Source organism: Schistocerca cancellata, chromosome 1 (genome assembly GCF_023864275.1).
Source record: "Schistocerca cancellata isolate TAMUIC-IGC-003103 chromosome 1, iqSchCanc2.1, whole genome shotgun sequence".
NCBI classification, from domain to species: domain Eukaryota; kingdom Metazoa; phylum Arthropoda; class Insecta; order Orthoptera; family Acrididae; genus Schistocerca; species Schistocerca cancellata.
Genome location: NC_064626.1, coordinates 554,160,571 through 554,186,213, shown reverse-complemented (window position 1 = coordinate 554,186,213; position 25,643 = coordinate 554,160,571). Strand labels below are relative to the sequence as shown.

General features: G+C 40.1%; 2 protein-coding genes across 11 annotated transcripts in view; one reads left to right on the top strand and one right to left on the bottom strand.

Moving 5' to 3' along the window:
* LOC126180522 (uncharacterized) overlaps positions 1 to 19,161 on the bottom strand; it is an 89,504-nt gene extending 70,343 nt beyond the window's left edge. Inside the window, exons 1-2 of one of the 2 annotated variants that reach the window (XM_049924702.1) lie at positions 18,853 to 19,161; positions 13,788 to 13,925 (exon numbers count right to left, since the gene is read on the bottom strand). In XM_049924702.1, the coding sequence (XP_049780659.1) occupies positions 13,788 to 13,925; positions 18,853 to 18,906 (192 nt within the window). In that variant the 5' untranslated portion in view covers positions 18,907 to 19,161. The remainder of the gene's footprint in view (positions 1 to 13,787; positions 13,926 to 18,852) is intronic. The other variant, XM_049924701.1, reaches the window with a different exon arrangement.
* A 227-nt stretch (positions 19,162 to 19,388) lies between these two features.
* Positions 19,389 to 25,643, top strand: part of LOC126180425 (uncharacterized protein DDB_G0283697-like) — a 221,079-nt gene continuing 214,824 nt past the window's right edge. For 4 of the 9 annotated variants that reach the window (XM_049924693.1, XM_049924694.1, XM_049924692.1 and 1 more), the window contains exon 1: positions 19,394 to 19,563. In XM_049924693.1, coding sequence (XP_049780650.1) covers positions 19,512 to 19,563 — 52 coding nt within the window. In that variant the 5' untranslated portion in view covers positions 19,394 to 19,511. Of the gene's footprint in view, positions 19,564 to 25,643 lie in introns of all 9 variants that reach the window. The other 5 variants (XM_049924699.1, XM_049924695.1, XM_049924700.1 and 2 more) reach the window with 2 other exon arrangements.

Sequence of the window (25,643 nt, the reverse complement as noted above, 5' to 3'; positions counted from 1 at the left end):
TGGGAACCAGGTTTCCTGGAGGGCAATGCAGATAGCAGGTGTAAAGCTGCCATAACTCAGGCGGCGGTGGAAGAAACCGCCCCTATTCAACTGAAGGATGACGTCATCGTGAGACTGGGAAGTCATGGAATATTCAATGAGTCAATTTACACCTCAGAGTAACCTGCTGCCACCGACTTATTGCCTGAGCAGTCTATATCCATTGTGTCTGATGGTCTGGCGAGATCTAGGTCCTCAGCGGACACCAGAATCTCCTCCTCATCCTCAGTCACAGAGCTTGCAGGCAGCAGTGGTGTGGGTGCCACCGCAATTCCCTTGGTCTTAGGGGTCTTTTTTTGTATTTCTCTCGCTGCTCCTTGGGTTTCACTGGCTGGGAGGACTTCACTGACTCAGTCTCTGGGACTGAGGATGAGCGTGAAGCCCTACAACCAGCTGCATTTGGGCTCTTCAGCCACTGGCGGGTGTTATCTTTCCCACTAGCAGAAATCTGGGAAGTGAGTGACCCAAGGGACCCTTTCCTAGTGAGAGAAGTCGAAAAAGACTTAACACTTCCCTGGCTTATAAGTGGGGACAGACGTTCCCTATAGTTGTGGGGGGGGGGGGGGTTACTCCCGAAGTAGATGGTGCACGAGCAACGGGGAGGAAAATGTCCTCCACCATTTAGGGGGCAGGTGTTGTCTTCAAGCTATGAGAGGTGACTGAGGATGACGGAGCTGATGGGGCCAGACTGTCGTAGTGGCGGTGTAAGACCATATCATAGGTACAGGATGCAGGTATTCAAATTTTCTTTTAGCCTCAGTGTAGGTCAGTCAGTCCAGGGTCTTGTACTCCACGATTTTTCTTTCTTTCTGGAGAATCCTGCAGTCTGGTGAGCAAGGTGAATGGTGCTCTACACAGTTGACACAGATGGGAGGCAGGGCACATGGAGTATTGGGATGTGATGGGCATCCGCAACCTCGACATGTGACGCTGGAAGTACAGTGGGAAGACATATGGCCAAACTTCCAGCACTTAAAGCACTGCATTGGGGGAGAGATATAGGGCTTTAAATCACAGCGGCAGACCATCACTTTGACCTTCTCGGGCAATGAATCACCCTTGTAGGCCAAGACGAAGGCACTGGTGGCAACCTGGTTATCCCTCAGACCCCAGTGGAGACGCCAGACAAAATTTACACCTCGCCACTCTAAATTGGCGTGCAGCTCATCGTCAGACTGCAAAAGAAGGTCCCTGTGAAATATGATACCCTGGACCATACTTAAGCTCTTATGGGGCGTGATGGTTACAGAAACATCCCCCAACTTGTTACAAGCAAGTAACATCCGTGACTGGGCAGATGATGCTGTTCTGATCAAGACTGACCCGGACCTCATTTTGGACAATCCCTCCACCTCCCTATACTTTTCCTCTAAATGATCAACAAAAAACTGAGGCTTCATCGTTGTGAAAGACTCCCCAACATACCAGGTGCCGCGTCAAGTAAGATCCGCTGCCATCCTTAGCCTGACGTTCCTGCCATGGTGTGGCCAGAGAGGGGAACAATTTGGGGTCATACTTCTGTGCGTTGAATTGAGACAGTGAACGCTTAGAGACTGCTGGAGTTTTGTCACCAGCAAGTGATGATGGACTATGCTTCATCGCGTGTCATCCGCCCTGATGCCACCCACTCCAACCAGGGGACCTCCCCACGGCCGTCATCCAGGCACAGCAAAAGCCACCTGGCAGGATGACCATTGCTGGGAGTCTCGATGCCCCAGGGGGATGGGCATCTACCCCTCGGCATACATCATATGTGGGGAGTTAACCTCTGTGTGGTCAGGGGGCTACAACCAACAGTGTACATGGCGGCCCCACCACAATGGACTGGCTATCATGCTGGATATCAAGTTCAAGGATGTCCATGGTCTTCAGTGACGTTGAAAGCGACACTGCATAGTGCATGGTAGAAAACACACCAGTGTCCTCGCCCAAGAGATGGAGAATCAATGGGACTAAAATGTGATGACGAGAAAGTGGGCTAAAGATTTCAATGCACGATGGACACAATGAACCATGTAAGGAGCCCTTCCCCAATTGGCTCGCTCTTCGGGAAATTTTTGAAGAATGGTGGTCAGACCCTACAGGGGACCATCACATAAAGGCCAAAATGTGTGAAACTCCATTCAGTCGCCTCTTACGACAGGCAGGAATACCTTGGGCCTATTCTAAACCCCGGACCCGCAGGGGGGAGCTTCATGGGAGGATAGAGACCTGACAAACTGTGAGTAAACAGTTTGCTTAGAGTTGCCGATGTCAGATCCTCAATGGTAGAGTACCCATTTCCACCAGGAGGCTCTCCATGGGTCTTTGAGCTTGGACAGAAGCTAACCGCACACCACTATGGAGGACAAAGACTAACAAGTTTAGCACTGGTGATACTGCCAATCCATAAATCAAGAAGGATAAAATAAAACCTTTGAGGAATCACCGAAGAACTGTGTAGTCATCTCTCCGAGCAGTGTTGCTGAGGATCAGAGGGTGTCAAGTTTCCTCCAGCAAGTTGCCTTTAGCTAGCATGTGGGGTGATCATATCATCAAATAAAAGCACTAAAACTCTAAAATTTTCAACTATTTCAGGTAACTGATTACCTAGGTACAGTTCTGGTTGAGGATGCACAGTCCTGAGCTGTCAAAAGCGCATGACCAGAGTTTTTGTACAAGAAATGTTGATATACTGTGGTGCACAATGATGTGGAACTGTATGTAAACAAAAGTCAACTGTGCACAGTGAGGGTGAAACTGGGAACCATGGTGCCACTATAATATTAACTGCAAAGAGAGAACCCTCAAAATCAAACCCTGAGGGATCCTATTCTCTTGTACAAACAAGTTCCCAAGAGTTAAACTAACCTGGAACAGTTGAAGGAATAAAAACCTTCTGCAGAAAAACTGGTAAGCAATGCTGAAAAATACCCGTGTAGTGTAGACAGAATGTGATGGCACAAGACAGTATCACACATCTTTTGTAAATCAAAAATATGGTGATCAGGTGTTGATGGTGCATGAAAGCACTCTGCACTGCACATTCCAGATGCATCAGATGATCTGTGATGGAATAGAAAACCCAAAAGCTGGTTTGAATATGAATAGCAATGGATGTGCTCTGGCTTTCAGGCACCAACACAGTCTTCGACTGACCATTATACACCACTGAAGGAAATTCCCTTTCTTGCTGTATACGGCTGACAATATATTTGTGTGTGTGTGTGTGTGTGTTTTAAATATGTCATTAAAAGGTGTTAAAGGTCTTGGTTGTGTATTTTATTGGGTCCAGGAGATATCTACACCCTGCTAAAAGCTCTCCAGAGCTTCCATTCACTGAATGTACGATTGCAGGTGTTGCACATGGAAAGATATATCATTTTATGCCACCAGAATTTATGAGTCAGGAAATGGTGGTTGCTGCATGCAGAATCTTTGGAAAAGTGTGTCATGAAATGTTCAGTCATTGCAGGGGTATCACTATGAGTATCACTGTTGACAGAGGTGCTGATAACTGTTGTGGCTGCAAATACTCTAGACAAAAGGATGCACACTCTCATAGATAATACAGACTGTTCCCAGCACAATTACTTTTAGTTCTTTATCAAAAACCACACCTTCACTCAAAGTCCTTTAAATGTAATTAAATGTCCTGTAGAAGTATATCATTTCTGTCATTTTAGCGTCTTCTGCACACTCTTGAGAGTTGCAGCTATTTCTTCTGACAGATATGGCACAGGTTTCCAGTGTGAGGGAGGTGGGGTTGGGAGGGGGTGAAGAAATGGGGATATATAATACTGGCAATAACATCTTTCACCACTCCTTGGGATTCCCTTAAAAAATTGCTTTGGCGGTAAGAGCTTGCCAGTTGTTCCTCCTGGCAGAGCAATATGGTACATATTCCATTGGTCAGCTGTCTGTTGTTGTTGTTGTTGTTGTTGTTTTATGGGACCAAACTGCAATGTTAATAGTCCCTTCGATGACCAAATGCTTAAAAGTTGTCAATGATGCTAAGGAAAGAGATGATGGTTTTCTGTTCATGACACCACAAGTTGCTGTGGCAATGTCAGAGCAGATCCAATGTGTAGGGTGACAAGTAGGATGCCTGGCCATCAGATATTATGTTAATGTTGAAGTACAGGGGTGTGGGTTTGGGGGTGGGGAGCCAGGTTGGGGGCCACCTCAGGCTGAAACTCCGGGGGAGGGGGCGGGTGGTCACTTTATGCTCATCCCCTATTATACCAGCATAGTTTATTATAACGACAGCATTTTCTTATAAAATGCAGGGTTCATTTGATGGCTGTCTCATTTTCTGTGAGAAGAAATTTAAGGAGGAGTCCAATTTCATAACTACTCACTCACGTTGGCATGGGCAGAGCATTTTCGGTAGAGAATTTTTCAGAGCCACAGCTGTAAACAAAACCAAAAGCCACTCAGCTGTTAATTCAGGAGCCTCAGTGCAGATAGTTTGAGAGTTGGGGTAGTCACTGAGAACTGAGTGAAACAGCTAATCTTGTACATACCAGCACAGAAAGTTGGAGGTTGTTCCTCAGAGCATTCAATCACATCCATGCTGGTTGCCTGCTCTGGGTTGGATTGTAAAGAGCCTTTACAGTTGGTGGTGAAAAATAAATGAGTGACACAGGTGATTGGGCATCTGGAGAACTGTTACTGTATAATCTGAGAGTAGAAGTTTGTGCTGGACTCTCCATAGTGGGACTATAGCCTCTGCTAGAAGACTTTGATGCAGCTCTTGCGAAAAACTCCAGTCACTGCCTCATGCTACTCTGGTGGACAGGGTTGAGCAAGTGTAATACTGACGGAGCTGTGGATCCATACGCAAGACACTAAGTTCAAATATGAGGGCACTAATGACATGTAAAATCTTTTGAGAACTGTGTGATCTGTTACCAGTTGATGCTACTGAGGAACCATAGCATGTTGGGCATCATGCAGTTATTTTCAGTTGGTATACATGTGACAACAGTGTCAGTTTGCTTTTCATGAGAAGACTCTGGAGGTGGTGTTATTCAGCCAGTTGTGGTACCTGATTATTCAGTTAGACCACAGGATGAGGATTGGCTGTACTAAGCCTACAGAAATACATGATTCGAGTTTTTGATGGAGAGAATTCATGGTCATGTTTCTGGACCCAGTCTTGTGCCTTTTGAATAGCTCTCTGGAGCTGGCGTTCAGCAGCATGCATTGATGTGGCACTGTAGTGTAGGTAGAAATAGCCTATTTATAGAGCTGGTGAGACCATGGTGCCCACAACACATGCTAGCCCATTGACTGTGATGGCGAAGACTGCGATACTCTGGTGCAATTCCTGTGAAACACTTATCTTGTATATGTCATTTGCTCTGGTTAGCTCCAGTCCAGACACTGAAGAGTAGCAGAAATATGAATTTCTTGATAACTACCAGCTAGTGGCCACAGAAAGCCCATCTGCAAAATGTGGAAAGGATATGATGGTGGTGTCAGATGCTAGGTCTAGTCCACAGAACACAGTGATTAATGGGTAGAAATGTGCAAATGCATCTCTAATTGCACAGACCAAGCACACCAGATGACCAGTGGTGTGTCAGAGTTCACAGAAGTCTCATTATTATGGAAATAGGAGCCTATGTGACTCAAGGCACCACACAAATTGCCAGTTTATCATTATTTCAAATGGCTTGCACAATCTGTCAGGCTTATTGGTCTACAGCTGTGTAATAGGTGCGAGTTCTTCCCTTTCTTCAGAGGGAGTACTATGGTACTTTCTTGCCAGTGGTAGGAGAAAACCCCCTCTTGCATATATGGTTAAAAGTTTCAATGATACGTGTTAAGCTCTCTCCTTTATGTTGTTTTATCACCTGATTGTGGATTCTGCCCAGCCATGGTAATGTACCTCGGCACTGAGATAGATAGTGCACTATCTCTGATTAGCTGAATTCTACTGCTGTACTTGCCGAGTGGAAAATGATATGTTGGAAGATTTCATCATGAGCTTGCAATCTAAAAGGATCTGTGGTTTGGGAAGGAGTGGTCACTGTCACAGATGACCTTGTGGGTGTTCCACTGGATCAAAGGTGAGATGCCCGGATTGCATAGTTTAATATCTATCGCAGAGTATGTCCTAAGGGCTGTACTAAAGAGTAGTAGATTTCCACAGTTAAACTGGCTGAGTTAAAGCTCAGAATGTAATTAATCTGTTACTTGGACATTGTTAAATATTTCTGCTGATCCTCAGAGGACTGAGGGCATTTAAGTCTGTTGTAGATTGAGGTGTGGTGGCAGATGTTCCACTTGTCCATCAGTTTGTCAAAGATACATCCTGTTTGTGGGAAAGAAGATATTGTTACAGACAGATGAACAATGCCTACCACAGCTAAATGCAGTACTGAGGGACACTTGCTTGCTGAAGATATCCAAATGTATGAGCATGTATATGCCTCCAGATACTCTATTAATATTAGCACAATTTTTACAGTACGCATTACAGTTTTTAATATGAGCTTGCAGGATTCAGTCAGGTGGTGATTGTATATATTACAATTCCATTTTAAGAATGTCAGATTTCGGTCCAGAATAGCATCAAATGGTAAAGGAAGTACAGCTTACTTTTCTAGTGGTTAAAGTTCCACTTTAGGGTGTGGTCCTACATCAGTATTCATAGAGGAATGAGGACTGGATCCACTGGTACTGCCCAATCCAGGTTCACTTCCGATTTTTCCTTTTTGACACTTTGACGTTTTGGTTAATGGGACTTTTTTTCTGGGACAGAAGAGGACATTTCTGTCTATGACTCATGACTTCTGGCTCTTTCAGCCAGTGGTTGGGATTAGGATGTGCATCTGTTTCCTTCTTGGATGGGACACTGTGGCAGGCGTTATGTCTGATGACGCCGGAGGAAATCGAGGCGTGTCCAGCTGTGCCAGTGAGGTGGTCACCAAGAGTAATAAGGATTTGGGGGGGGTGAGGAAGCTACATCATTTCTCTGAACCAGAGAATGGGCTTTAGCATGTTGCTAGGGTTAATAATTTGTTTGAGACCTTATCATTGTACTGTAGTCTGATATAAATTGCTTGATAATTGACACTTCAAGCATTGGAACTGGTTTCCTACAGTCACAGCATTCAATGTCACCCAAACCATTCACTGCTGCCGAACTGTCACAACAATTGGCCGGCTCACTTCCAATTCCCTGTCTGGCATTCTTTCTTGATGTGTTTGGATCCCAAATCATGGGTCTGGCATCTTCACTTCAAATTTCATCATACATTATGACCACACCCAAACAACATATACACCTAACGACGCTAATGAAACACACATTTCATACACACAGCAGTAACTAAACACTATTGGATACTTTTGTACAAGATGCGATTCAGTATCACATACGCTGTTATTATAATTACAACGATTGGCTTACATTGGATAAGCTTTGTTAAGACATTGTGGGAAATCAAGTTTTTGAAGGCTGCAATTCTTCATTGAAATGAGTGATCACAGTAAATATATAATGACTTGGAAAGTGTTGTACTTTAGCAGAATTGTTAGCATATTAATCTGCCACGTTGAAAGTCATAAGTTCAAAGCTCATCAAACATCGTGAAATTTTTTTATTTCTGAAGCGAATCAAAAGAGTGATCATTTTTACTGAAGTAATCGGTTTAAATGTATTTCTTAGTTATAATCCTTTACTATGTCATTTTCAACATTGTACTGACTTTTTTATTTGCTCTTATTTTTCTACATATTACTTTTTTTTTAGGAATCTACCTGTGCCATCTTCGAGGGTGAGTCAAATGAAACCAAAAATATTTTTTTAAAATATTATTTATTGTGCAGAAGTGGTACAAAGCTGTATCACTTTTCAACAAAATCTCCCCCACACTCAATGCAAGTCCTCCAGTGCTTACAAAGTGGATAAATTCCTTAGAAAAAAAATTCTTTTGGTAGTCCGCACAACCACTCATGAACTGCGTGACATACCTCTTCATCAGAATGTAACTTCTTTCCTCCCATTGCGACTTTGAGTGGTCCAAACATATGGAAATCACTTGGGGGCATGGTCTGGTGAGTGTGGTGGATGAGGAAGACACTCAGAATGCAGGTCTGTGATTGTTGCAACTGTTTTACAGGCAGTGTGGGGCCTTGCATTGTCACGTTGCAAAAGGACACCTGCTGATAGCAATCTACGTCGCTTTGATTTGATTGCAGGCTGCAGATGATTTTTTAGGAGATCTGTGTATGATGAACTGGTGACAGTGGTCCCTCTAGGCATGTAATGTTCCAAAATGACACCTTTTTCATCCCAAAAGAGAGACAGCATAACCTTCCCTGCTGATGGTTCTGTTCGAAACTTCTTTGGTTTAGGTGATGAGGAATGGCGCCATTCCTTGCTCGCTCTCTTCGTTTCTGGTTGGTGGAAGTGAACCCGGGTTTCGTACCCAGTAACGATTCTTGCAAGGAAGCCATCACCTTCTCGTTCAAAGTGCCGAAGAAGTTCTTCACAAGCATCAACACGTTGTTCTCTCATTTCAGGAGTCAGCTGCAGTGACACCGAACTTGCAGACACTTTGTGAAACTGGAGCAGAGCATGCACAATGTGGTGCGCTGACCCATGACTAATCTGTAAACATATCATTCAGTGTCACTCGGCAGTTTTCCTTCACTATGGCTTCAACTGCTGCAATGTTCTGTGGAGTCACAACTCATTGTGCCTCACCTGGACGAGGAGCATCATCTGCTAACTTCCTACTCCATTCTTAGACCTGCTTCTGTGAGAAACATGCATCACCGTACTGAACCTTCATTCATTGATGAATTTCAACAGGTTTCACACCTTCACTACGCAAAAACCGAATAACAGAATGCTGTTCTTCCCTGGTGCAAGTCGCGAGTGGGGCGGCCATCTTTATACTGACACTACGATGGTATGTGTGCGTCTGCACTATGCTGCCACCTACAGGCCATTCTGCATGTTTACCAACCTTCAGGATAACTGCATGATATTTCAATTTGTAATTACAAATTTAAGGTTTTCATTTGACTCATCCTCGTATAATCTGCAGCCAAGTACCAACGACGACTGCTCAATGGTTTGTAATGTGGCAGCTCACATGGCCAGCGAGTGGATAGTTTCAAGTAACAAATTATAACAAGAGCTTATAGTTGGCTTTTAGCGCTGAAACTTAACTTTTTGTGTCTTGAGTTTGTTTTTAGAGGTTAGCTTTAACAGACATGAAGAAAGTGATTGTGAATTTAGTTCTGCCACATACTGCTAACCACCACTTTCTCGGATACATTACACATCACAAGGCTGTGGTTAGCTTAGGACACGAGTTTAAATTCAGGGCTACAAAATGTGTCTCCTACCACAGTTCAATTACTGATCACTTCAAATCAGCTGTTAACAGAGCATTTCGCATTTCTAACATGCCTTGTGGCGGCCACTTCCAACATTACCCTGTGTTACACATTAACAGCATTTGTGAAGTGACTTGCTGTGTTTGTCGGTCACCTACGAGTGAGCGGGGTAGCCGGCAGCCGACATGGCAAAAAACCGTAACACGAAAGTGACAGACGTCAACTATCAAGTAATTTTAAAAAGTCATTAGGTATGAAAAGGAGGTAAAGGTGTGACTTTCTGGGGCAGTTTACACATGAAAGCAGTTGCTCACATGGTTGCTCTTGCATTTGATGCCTTACAGCATGCCCACAGTACACTGGGTGAACACACAACTCAACCTCAGGCAACTAATTTCTCTCTCAGGTGACAGGAAACAGGGTTTAACATCACACCTATCAATGTAGCCTTAACCTTCTCAAGTAGAAGATTTTAACTGATGACTGGGATAAATGGACCAGTGTACAACCTATTCTCCTCGAGTTTGTTCTGAATGTGGTGAACAAAATGTTTTCAGCACAGCTCTAAGTTTGCATGCAGTTCTTCATCCGTTTGTGATGTTAGGTCCCGATGGAAGTTAATACCATCAATTCCTTCAATTTTGTTATGAGGACTCATGGTGACTGATGTATTTGCAAGCTTGTCACAAGCCTGAAGTGCATGTGACTGGTTAGCTTTCAAAGTTTTTACCATCAATGATCCACTTCTCATATTCTCAATTTCAGTGGCCTCTCCAAACTTACCCTCAATATTTTCAGTGGAAAACGATGGCTTTTTTGTTGCAGAAGACTGTCTATCAGTTCCGGAATATATCAAGAACTGTGAAAATTGTCTGTTCCATTTCTTCTTGTCTGGCTCTCATCCCCATGGCATGATCAAAGAGGGGGATGCTGTCAGGTTTTAGGTCTTTGCATTGAAATCTATACCCGGGCTGGTGAAACATGTCACTTGATAGCTCACGTGTGGTTGGCTACACTGCAACTGCTAGGTTGCAATAGCTGCCACCGCACACGCCCACAACTCTGAAGTACGTTTTGTAAATGTAAGTAACAATCAACGTTTATACATAAGTGCAACAAAGTACATTTTCCTAACAATGGAGAGAATGAAGACGGAGACTAAGCGGTAGATGGTATATGAAACTGGGAAATAAAAACACCAGAAGTTAAAGACAATATCTATAAAAGTCGTTCCAAATTGTTACAGTAAAGCTGCATGTAAAACATTGTATAATAATGTAAATCTAAGCATACCAAATAACACGCTATCCACACTCAGAAAGAAAAAGAATTAGTTCTGTATACATTTACACTCACCAATTTACGATGTCAATTGCGCAATTCCATCCAGTTCTTCTTCACTATCATCGGAATCGGCACCAAAACTTTTTTCTTTGTCATCATCATCATCATCATCATCATCATCATCATCATCAAGAGAAATCATTAATTGTTCGTTTTCATTTATAATACCATCTATAGTACGTGCTTCTCTTATCAGTTTAGCAACATGGTCTACTTTTTTCCTCCTTGAGGTAGCGTCTACAGTAGCAAGACCTTCACATAGCAGTCTCTCCACTTTTGTTATACTAAAAGTCTTGTTACTTCTAATGTATGCATTCACTTCGCTCCAAACCAATTAAATTGGATTAAAATGGCAGTGATAAGGCAGTAGCCTAATTACCAAGTGATCCTGTTTGCTGGCAATTTCATCTACAATGTATTTAGGTGTCACAGGCTTAGTTTGTTTCACGAGCGGGTATAACAGCAGCTTTGTCATGTTCATATCCACAGCAATGTCTCTCGCCTGCAACCACTGCACCACAGTTTCTTTTACGGTCACTAGTGGTTGGAGTTTTATCTAAAATCATGGAATGGTATCGTGCATTGTCCATCACAAAAACTGTTGGAACATTAAACTGGAGCAACAAATTTTTAAACCACTGCAGAAACCGTGAGTGGTCCATATCCTCATGATAGTCACCGGTTTTTTTCGATGGAAAAACTAGAAGTCCTTCAGACACAAAGCCGTTTGAAGATCCTGCATTTCTCAACTGATTCTCCAGCGTTGACCCAGGTTTCGTCTAACCAAATGACTGAGTGTATGGCCTTTCCTACAATTTTGTGTAAGAAAATGGTACAAGCTGCAACGACATCAGCTTTTTCTAGTAACAGTTTTCGTCCATCTAACTTTTTAAAATGGATGCCAATACTTTTTAATATCATCTTAAGTGACGTTTTCCCCCCTGAGAAAAGTTCCCTTTCTTTAATGAAATTAGCAACTTCGCTATTGTAGGTATTCTTTCCTTTTATAGTATCCGTATATGTGTGACGAATTGCATTGGATTGGAAAGAATCAATATCTGTAACAGGACGAGGCTGCTTTTTTTTTCTTGCCCAGAGTACTTAAAAACACACTGTTTCTTCCACAGGGGCTTTCTTCCACACTGTTTACTTCCTTATAACTGTTCTTCCACCGAGTCTTAGAGTTTTCGTGGTATGCTCTAAAACTTTATCGGCAGGTATCGACGCATGCCCATGAACAGAAACAAATTCTTTTACTTACTTGTAAAACTCACGTGTCCTCCGTAGCAATTCCAAAGCCTGACTTTTTAATGACACTCCACGGTGCAACGGATTGTCGCTTGGTGAACAACAGTGTTTTGGTGACATTGTTTAACAAACAAAAACTGCAATCATGGTGGTAACACAACAACAGCAGGCATTCATGCACTAACATAATACAATGTTTACACAGAAACCGGCAACGTGGTAGCGTCGATGCCGGAACCGGCTTTTGTTCGGTGCTGTTATTGGTTCAGAAGACACGGAGCCTCCGGTTCCTCACTTGTTTGTTAGTTGTACTACCAACTCTACACCACTTAGGGAGTGACCTTGAAGTGACATGTTTCAGCAGCCCAGGTATAGTTTTCTTTCTGATGATATTATGAAAAGGCTAGACTGCACCTTGCCACACAGATGAGGCCTTGAGTCACAGATGGGCACAATGAGGAAGCCTGCAGTCGGTCCCCAGTACCCACATACAGTGACCTTATAAGTGTGAATTGTGTGTGTGTGTTTTTCCCTACCCCAGAAGGAAGACTTCACTTACATTCTTGTAACTAACTATTTTAACAATCTTGTCTGCAACCCATTGCCTCCTCTATGTGGGAATAGCAACCTATCCATCACATAACACTGCATGGGGGAATAAAAGAATAGTCGAACATTAGATTTGTGACATGGGAAAGGTTAGGACCTTATGTTTTCCAGTTCTGTATTCTCAAAAAAACTGTGAGACCTATGAGGGGATAGGGGAGATGGGGGTGGCAACTGGAAGAAAAGTAGTGTTTACTATAATTGTGGTGTCACCGCCAGACACCACACTTGCTAGGTGGTAGCTTTTAAATCGGCCGCGGTCCGCTAGTATACGACGGACCCGCGGGTCGCCACTGTCAGTAATTGCAGACCGAGCGCCGCCACACGGCAGGTCTAGAGAGACTTTCTAGCACTCGCCCCAGTTGTACAGCCGACTTAGCCAGAGATGGATCACTGACAACTACGCTCTCATTTGCCGAGACGATAGTTAGCATAGCCTTCAGCTACGTCATTTGCTACGACCTAGCAAGGCACCATAGCATTTGATATTGAGATTATAACATGTACCATCAGGAGCGATGTACACCAATTGTGGATTAAAGTGAAGTATTATATCAACTACGTACTTTATTTGCTACTATTAATTCCCTTAACTGTTCCAGACCTCACGCCAGTCAGCGTGTAATTAAACGCGTGCATTTCGGCCTCCTCTAGCTACACGGTGTTGGCTCTTCTGCCAACACATCAATAATAACAGACACATTGTGGAAACAGTACAGTATGCTTGTGATAGTATCCTGCTTTCGGAAAGTGGTATGCTGAACAGATGTGCTGTTCTCAACACCTTTAGTAGATGTCACAGCAAATCTGTAGATGCTCATATGTCCAGAGATGAGGTTCTGTAGCCACATGTTACCGTTTCATGGAGTAATAACCATCTGCATCAAGCTGATTAATCTCTCTCTCTGGTGGCGATGTTCACCATAATGACCGTCTAGCTAAATCTCAATATCTGAAGCCTACAAAGCAATTTAAACCTGCACTGTTGTAATTAATATAAGAATTTAATGTCAACACTGTTGTCATAGAGAAGAGTAAAAGCTCAGGTGACGAAAATCAGCAATGGCCTTTCCACAGGCAGCATTACAACGTCTTTCCTAATTAATTTAAGAAAATGGCAGAATGTGAATGTGTGTGTGTGTGTGTGTGTGTGTGTGTGTGTGTGTGTGTGTGTGGACAGAAAGCAAAAATTAAACAATGTGACTTACCGTTATAAGATACTTCGATCTGTACTGAAAAGCACCAAAAAATCCAAATATCACAAATATTATATGAAAAAAATTTGCAAGAATTGGTGCCCACATGTAACCCAAGAAGTCGAAAACTTGACGTTCAACTGTTGAAACCTGAAACAATAACACAGCACAAGCATAAAGTTTTGGCCAAGAGGAACTTCGTTTTTAATGTAAACATAATATAATTAGTTTATACCTATTATTATTCATCAGAAATAATGTTACACACCGAAAAAGACACCAGCTTGTGGCTTACAAGAGCTGAAGTAATAAATTCACAACATGAAACAATGGTTCTACAACCACAAATTATCATCAATAGAAAGATAAATGCAGGAAGTTTTAAATGTGGTTACTCACAAATATGGAATGGGCACCTCAAAGAGCACAGATTAACAATAACTAAATCAAGTTTGTGGCACCAAAGAGTGTCCAGTCCTTAGTGAATGAGACAGAAACTGCAATTGAGGGTAGCAAAGCACAAGATGCAATGCTGTTCCTTTACAAAGGAAATCCCAGGAGAAATGGCCCAATTTAATCCTTGTACCACAGAAAGGATGAATGAAATAAGTATCAGTGTCAGTGGTGCTGAGAAACAGCTGAAATTGTTAAAACTGTACACAGCTCCAAGGTGCCATGTAAGCCTTGTTACAGTCTTTACTGAATTTGTCGCCGAGTTAGCCCCTTTTCTAACTATAATCAATCATAGATCCCTCGAACAAAAAAAACCATATCCAGTTCTTGTAAAAGAGCACAGATCACACCTATCTACAAGAAGGGTAGTAGAAGCGATACAAAAAGAGATCCACAAAACTAGCATCCGTTATCCTTGACATTGACTTCTTGTAGAATCTTAGAGCATATTCTCAGCTCAAACATAAGGTATCTCAAACAGAATGACTTCCTCCATGCCAACCAGCATGGATTTTTGAAACATAAATGATGTGAAACCCAGCTCTCACTTTTCTCACATGACACCCTGAAAGCCGTGGATCATGGCAGTCAGGTATATGCAGTACTTCTCAATTTCTAAAAAGCATTTGACTAAGTACCAAAAGGTTTACATAAAAGTAGGATCGTATGGGGTATCAAGTGAAATTTGTGACTGGATTTAGTGAAATTTGTGACTGGGTTTATGACTTTTTGGTAGGGAGGATGCAGCATGTTACCTCGGATGGAGGGTCATCAGATGTAGAAGTAACTTCGGGTGAGTCCGAAGGAAGTGTGTTGGGACCCTTGCTGTTTATGTTTCACATTAATGACCTTGCTGACAATGTTAATAGTAAAATAAAGTGAAATGTGCAACTGGATTGAGGACTTTTTGGTAAGGAGGACTCAGCATGTTATCTTGGATGGAGAGTCATCAGGTTTAGAAGTAACTTTGGGTGTGCCCCAGGGAAGTGTGTTGAGACCCTTGCTGTTTATGTTTTATATTAATGAACTTGCAGACAATATTAATAGTAAAAATCAGGCATTTTGCAGATGATGCAGTTATCTATCATGAAGTACAGTCTGAAAGAATCTGCATAAATATTCAATCAGATCTTGGTAATATTTCAAAGTGTTGCAGAGATTGACAACTTCCTTTAAATATTCAGGGATGTAATATTTTGCACTTTACACATACCTGTGTTTAACACCTTGTAGGGATATGAAATGAAACGATCACATAGGTTCACTTGTGGGTGAAGCAGGTTTGGTTTATTAGTAGAATACTGAGGATGCACAATCAGCTACTAATGAGATTGCTTACAAATCATTCTTGTGGCCCATCCTAGAATATTGCTCAAGTGTATGGGACTAACAGGGCATATTGAATGTATACAGAGAAGGGCAGCACGAATGTTCACAGGTTTGTTTAATCTGTGGGAGACTGTCACAGAGATACTGAAGGGAATAAACTGGAAGACTCTTTAAACTCTATGTAAACCATCCCAAGAAAGGTTATTAATTCTTCCTCACTCCATATGTGAATGGAACAGGAAGAAAATAACTGGTACAATGGGACGTACTCCCTGCCATGTACCTCGCAGTGGTTTGCACAGGATAAGTACAGATTTAGATCAAGAACTGTTTAAATGCCAACTGTCTGGCAGAATGAGAAAGCTGGAAACAGCGTACTGCTAAAAATATCTTTTGTGCATCATTTCAAGTTTGGAATCTGCTCTGGAATAAACTAGTCCCCTTAAGATCAAAACACAGACTCTCCTTCAGTCATTATTTATCCCCATAATAACATATGGCCTAGAAACCTGCACAACAACCAAATAGGTAGACAACAAACTGCGAGTGCAGAAATGGAGTTCTTACAAACTATGCTCCAGGAAGGTAGGAAGAACATGGTAAGAAATGAAAAATAAGGGAAAAAAGGTAGAGTTCACACATCCTTGGCAAAAATATGCCCATTTGAGATGGTTTGCCTAAGTCAAATAATTGGATGAGGGAAGGATAGCAAAACAATGGCTACATACCAGAGTGATTACTGGATGACTGGTAGGAAGACCAAGGAGTAGATGGCTGGACCAAATGGGCGAGGATATAGAAGGGAGAGAAATCACAGCTGGGATATAGCCCCAGCATAGAATGGTAAGTGCACAAACAAGTGGAGAGTATTTGAGAACCACATCCAAGCTCTGGAGTGGAAACTGATGATGGTGACTGACTAATATATAATTTTTCTGAGAGTTTATGGAAAATAATTTTCACTTAATGAGAATTGGAAGAGTGGATAGTATTGTTCACAGAAGGAATACAGTACAATATCTCTGATAAAGAGATAACTATATAATATGTTAAAACCTTCCTTCAAGCAACTTACACAAGTTCGCAGTTTTGTCTTGAAAATGACAGGGTGGTCACCTATTCAATATAGGCAGTTGTCTATGACATCACCTGGCCGCATTCCCATAAGTATTTTGAACATTGTATATGCCAGGAGAAACTCGGGTTAGTTAAAACCTAAGCCTATTATGCTAGTGATGCTGACTACATTGTTTAGAGGCAAAATTACGACCTCCAAGATCACAACACATTCAACAAACAATTGTCCACTGCATGTAGACGTAGACTTAAGATTTATTTGCCAGTAAACTAAATGGAGAGGAAGTATCAAATATTTTGATTTGCACAAATATATCGCAGAATCGAGTTATGACCAAATATACAATGAGCCCAGAATATTATTCACTATTTGTAGTGTTTTCACTTATAATGTTTGTTTGGTGACTGTGGCTAGCATTATCAAAGATACTATAACAACCAGTTTCTATTTGTAGACATTAGCTTTCCAGAAGGCTGGCCACTGGTGCCAAAGAATTATTAGGCTATCTTATGAAGCTAAGAAAATGCATGTACCATCATCCTTTGGATAACAGTCATTTGATGGCTGCAAAAACATGAACAAACAGACTCATTTAGAAGATTACAACTTGGTTGCAAACAGAAAAGGTGTGCCAAGAGAATGTGGCAAATATTTAACAAAAGCTAGATTTCAATGAGTGATTTATTTTAATGTTGTTGTGGGTCAAAGCAGGGAGATGGCAGTGGCATGTTTAACATTTACTGAAAATGGACAATGAAACTGATATAGATATTACTTTATGTGGACATCTCCATAGGGGCTCACAGGAAACTTGCACTCAAAGTGGAGATGTTTGTAGCAAGCAATTAGTATATGCCTTTATTCAAGTCCTATTCATTCTCCAAACATATTCTAGTACTTTTCACCCGGGCAGATTTCAGGAGTACAGTCTTTATTCTTCTAACTTTCATCATTCATACCTACACACATTTTTTTCATAATCTCTCCATTCTTCCATTTTCTTTCCTAGCCCTGGAACCACTTGCTTGACATTCCACCAACATTGTATGCACCCTACATTCTAGAGGCCATTCCTCAACAAAACAGATGTCTTAATTTGAGGAAGCAAGTTCTTAGTTAGAATGTACATCTGCAGCAAAACATTGTGTGGAAGTGAATCACAAAATGTGCGAAAATGGGAAAGAAGGAAAGTGAAGCATTTAATATATGGAGATACAGAATAATACTAAAAATTATGTGTGTGTGTTTTTTTTTAATGGGTGCTGTTTTGTAGAATTGACAAGGAAAGGAATATATGGAAAACAGACTAGAACATCCAAACTGCTGTGCATTTATATAACAGAGTAAGCATGTTTTAACCTAGAACACTTGGAATCTATAAAAGATCCGCATTATTAGCCCTATGACATAAAAAACAAAATGCAAATAAAAATCATAACACACATCACCAAACTACAGAATGCATAGAAAGTTAAAGGCATGTAAATAAAAATAAACAATCGCCATCCAGAAGGCAGATACATACAAACTATAACAACTTCTATGAAACCTCAGTTTGTATTCTGTTGCTGACTTTCTGGAAACAAAATTTTATTTCTCTTGACATATGTTCTTTCTCACTGCACATGGTTGCCGATTACACAGCTGTGGTCTTCTTATGTGTTAGCTTTTTAAGTAAAGCTGACATGTTTAAAGTAATATTTTCGTTTAGCCTATCGTTTCATGTACCAAATACAGAAATACTGTTTGTTACGTGTACTGCATTTTACTTGTATGTGTACATTGTACTGAAATATCATATCAAATGTGCAAGTGATTGTATTGATTTGAACCACAGGAGAAATAAAAACTGGAAATTTTGGGTGCCCATAATTTAGCTCGAAGGAAAAGAACAGACTACTATTAATTTCACCTAGCATAATAGTTAAGAAATAAAACATTAGAAATATGAACCAGAAAAACTCTGTACAAAGGACGCATAATCATAACACAAACAAGTGTTTTAATAGGTATTAGATGAGTCATAACGTCAAAAAGGGACAAGACACTTTATCAAAATGTTACGGTCAACAAACTATATAGCCACAAGCTTTTCTAATAGCTGTGCGTTATCTTGCAAATACTTAAACAGACATACGGCTCTAGCAATATTTTATTAATTACTCAACACGTATTCACCACTTAACAGAGCTACGGTTGTTACATACTTTCACTTACCAATTGTAAAATGCATATTGTCAGTAGAAAATATCTCCGCGTACAAATTCCCATGACACTAATCAGTCAAATTCGTGAATAAACATCCCCATGCGAAATACTCTCATTTCACCTGTTGCATCCACCCCACACATTATCTTGTCACACAATGGAAATATAAACACAACATTATCCCCCTACAACCTGACTCCTGCTGTCCGTGCATAGATGATCTTTGTTTTAAGTCTTTCTTCCGTTTCCCGATCATGAAAACGTTGTTTCTAGGTTTAAGTGAATACAAATTACTGTAAAAGCTCTAACTGATTACAAAATTGGTAGAAATAGCATTGCAGAAAGAAAGTTACTTGCGATAAATCCAATTTTTGCAAAAAAAAATTTTGATAGCAAATTCAAAACTGAATTTTATGTACACAGACCAATTTAAATGGATTCTGAAATTTATGCACATTCCTGTATTTAATATTAAAGAACACCAATTGATATCAGTCGAAGTGTTCACGAAAATGCAGTTTACTATTCGTACAACTATCGTTGCTCTATAAATAGTAATCTTTGGCTACATGCTCGGCGAACGCCAAAAGCGAAAGAAATGACGAAGTGAGGATTGTTGGAACAGTGTTTCAGCCCTAGTGAAACAATTGCGTTAGTAGCAGTTAATAATGTCAGGGGATGTGCAACCAAGGAAGCGGAAGGAGAAAAGAAGAAAAAAAGGTGAGAATCTGCCATCTGGCATCAGCGAGTATGGTGCGATTTAATGAACGGAATTTCGCTTTAATCAGTGGTGACAGATGCTAGTACACCTCAACAACATTTAAAAACTTGCAGCAATACTACTATGCGTTACGAGAGCTATCAGCAGATATGCTGCGCGTCAGAGCAGAGCACGCAGCATGCCCACCGGCATTGTTTTACATGTGCGAGAGACAAGCACATTGTGTTGGCTTGCTAAAAATACCTTGAACTTGATAGAATTTCGACACTTACCGTACTTCTCTGTTTTGTTCAGTACGTAATAATATGTAATTGACAAAGTAGACCAGTTTCACCTGGGAAAAAGAGTTTTCTCTGTACAAGATTGATTACTGCCTTAGATGCCGGGGTAGTCTAATGACCCCTCAGCGTCACCACATTGCTTTTGTATTTGCAGCAGCTGAATGTTTTCTAAGTGTACCCGTGTTTTATTGACACTCCAAACGATATTTAATGCATTTGGAATTCCTCAAATTGTTGCAGCTGTTGTCGCCTGTGTGGTTTCTACCTTGTATGTTTCCTTTATATTACTACTGACCCCATCGCGACATAGTTACTTTTCGGCTTATATACTTGGCCCAGTTATGCGGCTACGGGATCATAAACATTTCCCATGTGTTCAATTGATTAGCCAAACCTTTATTATGGGAATTTCCTTTGAAGGGAATAATTAGTAATCCCGAAATAATCTTCGTCGTTGCTCTTTCTTCTCGCTCACAATTTCGTGAACTGTAAGAAGAAAACCATTCAAAATAACTATTTTATAATGCCATTTCATAAAATTTGATATGAAAGATTGTCCTGAAATTTGTCTGTGCAATATAATGTAATAAATGTTTCTACGAAATTAAATATTTCTGGAACCACAGTAACACTGATTTTTGTTCCTCTTAAGTTGCCTAACTTTTCTGGCCTTGTTGGTCATTATTAATGAGATTGCTCAATTTGAAATGAGTCTGCTATGGAGAGTTTCCTTTGCTTAGATTGCTTCATAGGGCTTAATTCCAAGAATAATATTCCTTAGTGTGAACATGATTCATATATGTTTCGATTCAACTCTTAATGTATTATATTACTTTATTGAGAGAGATCATACCTACTGATATTCATAACCTAGAGGAGTTATTGGGCTCATACAACTTACATGAATGTCTTATAAATCAGATAAACATTTTTTAATTTTCATTGGGGTATAATACATTGGGCTTTTAATATGGAGAAAGTTGTAGTAGTATGTGAGCTATTAATAAACACCTGATTGTGAGGCAATAGAACTGAGCCAGGCAACCCAGCTCTTCAGCTGGGCCAAGGCTTGGCTACGTTTTACTGTCCTGGTGGAGGGGGAAAGGATCTATTTTTGCCCTTAACAAAAAGTGGGAAGTATGCTACTTGAAGCATTGTAGGAATTATACTAACAAAGAAATTCACATTTATTAGCATAGATAAATGTTAATTGTCATGTAACACTTGGCATATATCCAGCTTGTTGGTGCACACAAAAAGTGACTATGGAGTTGGCCTACTTCAATTTCCTGTTCTACAATATGAAGTTATGAAGTGAAGTGTGAATTTAAATGCATATATTGGTACATTTATTTAACACATGAATCTCAAGTGCAATTCCATGTAGTTTGGAGAAATGTTTCATAGTAAACAGTGAAAACCTGGTGCACTGTTTCTTTAAAGGATGAAGCAGAGTGTGTAAAATTTAAAATACTTTCTAGTACGAATATAAAAATATGGCTGGAAAACCAATGAGATTATGTGTAGTTCTTTTCGGTTATGATACACTAACTCTTTAATAAACTACCGTCAAAAATTTCTGTAGAGTTGAGTAATTTGCAAAAATCATCTTGTTATTTTAAAGTTTAGTCTGCTTGGGATTAAGTTTTATATTGTAAATGGTAATGCATTCTATTCTACAGTTTGATAGTATGCTGATATTTGTCTAACACAAACAGAGCTGATGCAGGTTTGATTTGAAAGAATGTGGCTATACCCTTTTGCTTACAGTACATAAGTGTTAGCTGTGTCTGTTGCTATTTCCTTCTAAAAAGTCCTAAATCCAGTCCTTTGTAAATTATGGCTGAACATATGGGGTATCACGTTGGAGGATGGATGCGGGTGAGCATGTGATAATATATGGTACACATACACAATGTATCAGATTAATTCTTGAGTGGCAGCACATGAAGTAGTTCATTACGAAGGTATTATTTCTGCTACAGACTTTCCACAGTCAGCCAAAGTTAATGTTCATTTGACTGTGAGGAAAGTTTTTTGCCCTGTGCAATATCTTAACTAATTCTTGAAGAAAATAAATGATTTATAAAAAATTGAAACTAGGAAAAAACATTTGTTTTGCATGTGATAGTTGCGTAGCTGCTGTTGCTGCTGCTGCTTCTGTTTCCATTGCCAGTGATGGTCATAATACAATAGGAGATAGTCAATATGTAATATTTTTATCTTGCCATCTGTACTGTGTTCTATATTGAAGAGAAGACACAGTTTGCAGAAATTTGCAATTGTAACTTGTTAACATTCAATGTAAATGTAAACATTGTGTATTGGTGCACGTATGTTGTTACATTTTGTACATTCTTGTCATTTAAGTAAAATAGTACACATGCTCTCTTAATTTTAAGGTAATTTCCCAAAAATCCAAAGTATTTCATAAATTGCATCATTGTAACCCACTTTAGGTTCCTTATCATCTGAATCGCTGATAATGATAGAGTTATGGTGAGTGTTTTTCTGCGCTGATGTCTTTCGTAAGATATATATTTTTTTACATTGGATGTCTTTTCTGCCTGTACATAAACGATATTTCAAGAGGAAAAAAAACCACATAATAGGTTACAAAAGTAGCCTAATCGGAAATGAAAAGATCTCTCTCATGCGAATGAATGGACGTTGTTTGCACAGTGATAGCCTGGTGGTTTACATTATTCTGGCGGGTCTTCTGTCTATGGCTAGTGGGAAACATGGTACACTCCACTCCACTTTCTACGAATTTTGCATGGAAGTGAATTACAGAGTTGTATGAACTAGTTCCAGAAAAGATAATTGAACATTTTTTCATTGAGAGATATGGTGTTCCTCCATTAAGTGTGTGAAAGTTTTTGAAACTGGTTTCCATACCATTGTGGTATGTGGTATATTATGTTATCTGAGTATTGTTGTATTGCCTGCTTGTGAGAGCATTACATATGTAAAGATAAAAAATCAAACATAATTTGGTGAATATCAGTGATACTGAGGGATCATTGAGTCTCCACTGCCCCAATTTTCCCTTGAGTACTGTCAGCTGCAAACAGCTTTTTTTTTTCTGCAAACTGCTATTTCTCTAAATGTTAATGTTTTTGGTGACCCCAACATGAGTAAGCAAATCCTCATGACTCTCTGACCTTGATTTTACGAATCAATGCATCTTCTGTTATTCATCTTATAAATATACACAGATCATTGGTACAAATTAGGATAAGGAAAATCTGAACAATTTAATTGTGAACTTGCTGAAGTACTTTTCATAAAGTAATTGCATTGGATTTGATATCTCTGAGCATTAATCACATGGTAGAACAAAATGCATTTTATTGTTGTTAGGAGAGATGGCACACAAACCTTGCAGAGACTTACCGTACATTGCCAGTATTTTGTACAGGTTTCCTCCACACATATAAAGGCAAATAGAAAATGAAACACTTAGTTGTAGTTGCTACTGGCCAAATGGAAAACAAAGAAATAATTTACTTTAGTAAATATTATTTAACTGTAATTAGGTAAACAAGATCACTTGAAGCACACTAAATGTGTGAATGAATGAAACAGCGTTGTGTTTGGGGGGGGGGGGGGGGGTGTTAAGGGACTCACAGAGCCCTTCTGTCTCTGTCACAGTCTTGTAAAACTTTCATTTGGTAATTTGGCATCACCTCTCAAACATATTCAGTATTTACAGAATTCTTAATACCTGAAGGTATTTGAAGACATAAAGCTGACAAGTTAAGCCTCCGGGCTGAGGCTACAGAACTGTCACTCTCCTTGAGGAACTTGCTTCTTATGTGACATGGATACAAGTTTTGTTCCATTCTGCAGCCATGGAACAGAAATTAGTTCTATCTAGATAAGGGATGTTTGTAAATGACAGGCCCAAGAGCAGCGAGGTAGTTTGTGATTCGTGCAAACCAGCATCTGATGGACTTGACTTACAAGTACATAGGTTTTATGCAGGGTCTTATTAGGCCTCCATGTTGGCTATTGGACAAATGCAGAGTACAATTAAATTTATTAGGATATAATAGGTTATGTCATGTAAGTGGATAGCATGATGAGACATCCTGTGCAACATTAGTAAATGCATTGTCTGAAAAGTATGCAGAACAAATAGTTCAAATACCTCTCATGATGGAAATATATTGGATCTAATGGCAACAGATGGACCTGAGCTCTTTGAGGATGTCCACATCGAAGCTGATATTACTGATCATGATGCAGTTGTGGCAGCAATAATTACCATAGTACAAAGGGCAACTAAAACAAGCTGAAAGATGTATGTGCTCAGTAAACTTTTAGGAACTTGAAACTTTCGGCACAGGGCAGGAGCATGTAGAGGAACTATGGCTCAAGTGTAAAAGAATAGTTGACAATGCACTGGGTAGATATGTACCCAGTAGAATAGTTCCTAATGGTAGGGACCCTCCATAGTATACAGTCACCATAAAGAAACTTCTAGAGAAACAGAGACCACTAAACAAACCTTAGGACTATAGATAGAGCTACTGAATGAAACACGTTAGGCTATCAAGAGAGCAATGCGTGCAGACTTGAGTGACTGCAGTAGCAGAATATTGTCGAATGATCTTTCACAAAACCCAAAGAAATTCTGATCACATATAAAGGCTATCAGTGGCACGAAAGTTAGTGTCCTGTGCCTAGCGAATGAGACAGGAACTGAAATGGAGGGTAGCAAAGCAAAAGATGAAATGCTTAACTCTATTTTCAAATGTTCTTTTATAAAGAAAAACCCAGGAAAATTGCCACTATTGAATCCTTGAACCACTGAAAAGATTAGTGAAATCAGTGTTGTTGAGAAACGCTGAAATTGTTAAAATTTGAGCAAAGCTCCAGGGGCCAGTGGAATCCATCAAATTCTATACTGAATTTGTGGCTGAGTTAGCCCATCTTGTAACTATAATCTATCGTAGATCCCTGAAACAAAAAACTGTGCCCAATTCTTGGAAAAAAAGCACAAGTCACACACATCTACAAGAACGGTAGTAGAAGTAATCCAAAGAACTACTGTCAAATATCCTTGACATCGCTTTGTTGTAGAATCTTCGAACATATTCTGAGCTGAAACATAATGAGGTGCCTTGAACAGAGTGAGCACTTCCCTGCCAACCAGCATGTTTTCAACATCGGTCATGTGAAACATAACTCACACTTTTCTCACATGACATACTGAAAGCTTTGGATCGAGGTAGTCAGGCAGATTCAGTATTTCTTGATATTGGGAAGCATTTGAGTCAGTACCACACTTACGTTTTTTGTCAAAAGTTGTTTCATATGGGGTACCAAGTGAAATTTGTGACTGGATCAAGGATTTTTTGATGGAGAGGACATAGCATGTTCTCTTGGATGGAGAGTCATCATCAAATGTAAAATAAACTTTGGGTATGTCCCAGGAAAGTGTGTTGGGATCCTTAGTATTCATGTTGTACATTATTGATCTTGTGGACAATATTAATAGTAACCTCAGACTTCTTGCAGATGATGCATTTGTGTGTAATGAAGTACTATCTGATAGAAGATGCATAAATACTGTCAAATCTTGATAAGATATCAAAGTGCTGCAGAGATTGGAAACTTGCTTTAAACATTAAGAAATGTAAAATTGTGCACTTCACAAACCGAAAAAAAACATATTACACTATGACCATAATATTAGTGGGTCACAGTGGGAATTGGCCAACTCAAATACCTGGGTGTAACAGTCTGTAGGGATATTAAATTGAATGATCATAGAGGCTCAGTTGTAGGTA